Here is a 2217-nt window from a genome sequence, read left to right on the forward strand (position 1 = left end):
TTTTTTTTTTGAAAGAAAAAGCAGATTGCTAATATCAGCCTTCAACTAACTGAAGAATATCTTGATGAGAAAAAGATTTTTAAAATCTGTATTAAAGAGAGACATATTCATAGAGGATAAACCTGTAATCTTGAGGACTTTTCATTCAATGCTTTATAGCAAAAATGCTTAGCCAAATTTTACAATTGGTAGTTATCCCTGTAGTCAAGGTTCTGGAAAAATGGAATGTAATCTCGATAGTACAACTAAGTAGTTGTACTGAGACTGATTTTAACAAAGACACCACCCCAGAATGACAACGTATCCAAATGAGTTTCTTCTTTTAGAAGAATCATTGTACTTTCATTCTTATAATTTTACTCTCAATTGGTTTCCTGTTTTTTGGGTTTTGTTTTCTGTGTGTGTGTGGTTTTTTTTGTTTTTGTTTTTTGTTTTGTGTTTTGTTTTTTTGAGAATTCACCTTCAGATTCAGTTTATCATAATAACAGTACTTAGAACCGTGTGAGCATTTACCCTGTGCCAGATTCAGGGCTAAATGATTACAGACATGATCTCACTACCATTTTAAATCTTTCATAAGCCAAAATTTATTGCCTAGTTTATCTTCCTTGTTCATCAAATTTGACTTCTAATGCCTTTTTACTGTTTCCCCAAGTTAAATTCATCCTTCTAAGGTGGAGATGGGCCACCATAGAAAATATTAAAATGAATTGCCATACACTCTGAAAGCAACATACTGATTTGCTCAGCAAATATCTACTGAACTTCTGCATTGTGTTAAGATACTGTGTTAAGCATAGTGGAAGGCAAAATATTTTGGGCATGGTTCTTTCTAAGGGAATTCTTTTGAACAATAGTTACATTACAGAAATATTTCACACATTCCTTTGTAGTACCTTTGGCAAATGGTGTATAGACTTTTCTTGAAAATCTTTAGTGATGGAGACTCATTACCTCCTAAATCAGCTTTTTTCATATTGTTTTTGGGTAGCTCATTTTCTTAAAATATTTGAAGTCCCATTCCTTATAATTGTGAAATTTTGACCCTAAATATAAATTTTTTGAGGCCAAGGTGAATCTGTCTACAGTTGTCAGAATTTTACTTTGAATTATGTATCATATACATAGAAGTTCATATATTCAGCAGAAATTTATTCAATCTTTGCTGTGTCCAAAATGCTACATGTTCGTAATACCCTATATAAAAAGTAGTTTTATCACTTTATAGTCATATATCCTTAAACCCCAAGTAACACTCATTAACTGCAAATTCAAGATTTGGGATTTGTTGGGATATTTTATGGGTAGGTCGCATGGTCCAAAAACACACAAGTGATTGAGAAGTTGAAGTCTGCCCAAGTATTAATATAAGACAATTTTTACTTTAAATATATTCACTTAGTGTAATGTGTACATATATACACTGAGCCTTCTTGGTGATATTTGGATATAAACAGTAAAGCAGAGGTAAATGGCAAGAATAACTACAAAAATTCTTGGCTCTTGAACCATTTTGAATGGTGATTCTATTCACTGAAGTAGGAAATCCTGGAAGGTGGCTGGGTTTGTGAAGAGGAGCATGAGTTCAGTTTACACAGTTTGAGACTTCCAAGAGGACACAGCAATATGGAGTAAGGGTAAGACGAAAAGTAAGACTAGATAGAAACTTGAGGGATTTTAGCATCTTATGGCTAAGCTATCTGAGGATGTATGCACAAGTGATTGTGAAGGAATAGCTAGAGCAGTAAGAGAAAAATACAGGGATTTGTTTAATCATTAAAGCCAAGAGAAAAAACAACGGGGGAACAATTCATGAAGAGATGGTCAGAAAGGTTAAATTCTGTCAAGAGGCCAAAGGCCTAAAAAATGTCCATTGACTTAATGACTTAGAGATAATAGGGATGATCTCAGGAAGAATTTTATTGTTTTTGTTGGAGTGAGAGGGTAGAAGGTTAGAATGGATTAATTAGCACATGGAAAATTAAGAGACAAGTTGTATGTCAACTCTTAGAAAGGTAAGAATATTTCACTTTGAAGATATTCTATACTTACAAAAGTTTAGAAGTGAGGTGGATAGATTAGGAGACTGTGTAATTCTTTATAAACTGTTGAAAAAGGAATTTAATCAGGTTTTAAATTGCAATTGAAACAACTTTCAATTGAGGATTATTTGCAGTAAAATTTTAATATCCTGTCCAATAAACATAATCAAAGAAA

General features: G+C 32.6%; 1 protein-coding gene across 1 annotated transcript in view; it reads left to right on the forward strand.

Moving 5' to 3' along the window:
* MORC1 (MORC family CW-type zinc finger 1) overlaps positions 1-2217 on the forward strand; it is a 157153-nt gene that overhangs the window by 111595 nt on the left and 43341 nt on the right. Inside the window, exons 21-22 of the mRNA XM_011355579.2 lie at positions 160-227; positions 1309-1359. Of these exons, the coding sequence (XP_011353881.1) occupies positions 160-227; positions 1309-1359 (119 nt within the window). The remainder of the gene's footprint in view (positions 1-159; positions 228-1308; positions 1360-2217) is intronic.

This window comes from Pteropus vampyrus, unplaced genomic scaffold, assembly GCF_000151845.1.
Source record: "Pteropus vampyrus isolate Shadow unplaced genomic scaffold, Pvam_2.0 Scaffold1, whole genome shotgun sequence".
In the NCBI taxonomy this organism is placed as follows: Eukaryota; Metazoa; Chordata; class Mammalia; order Chiroptera; family Pteropodidae; genus Pteropus; species Pteropus vampyrus.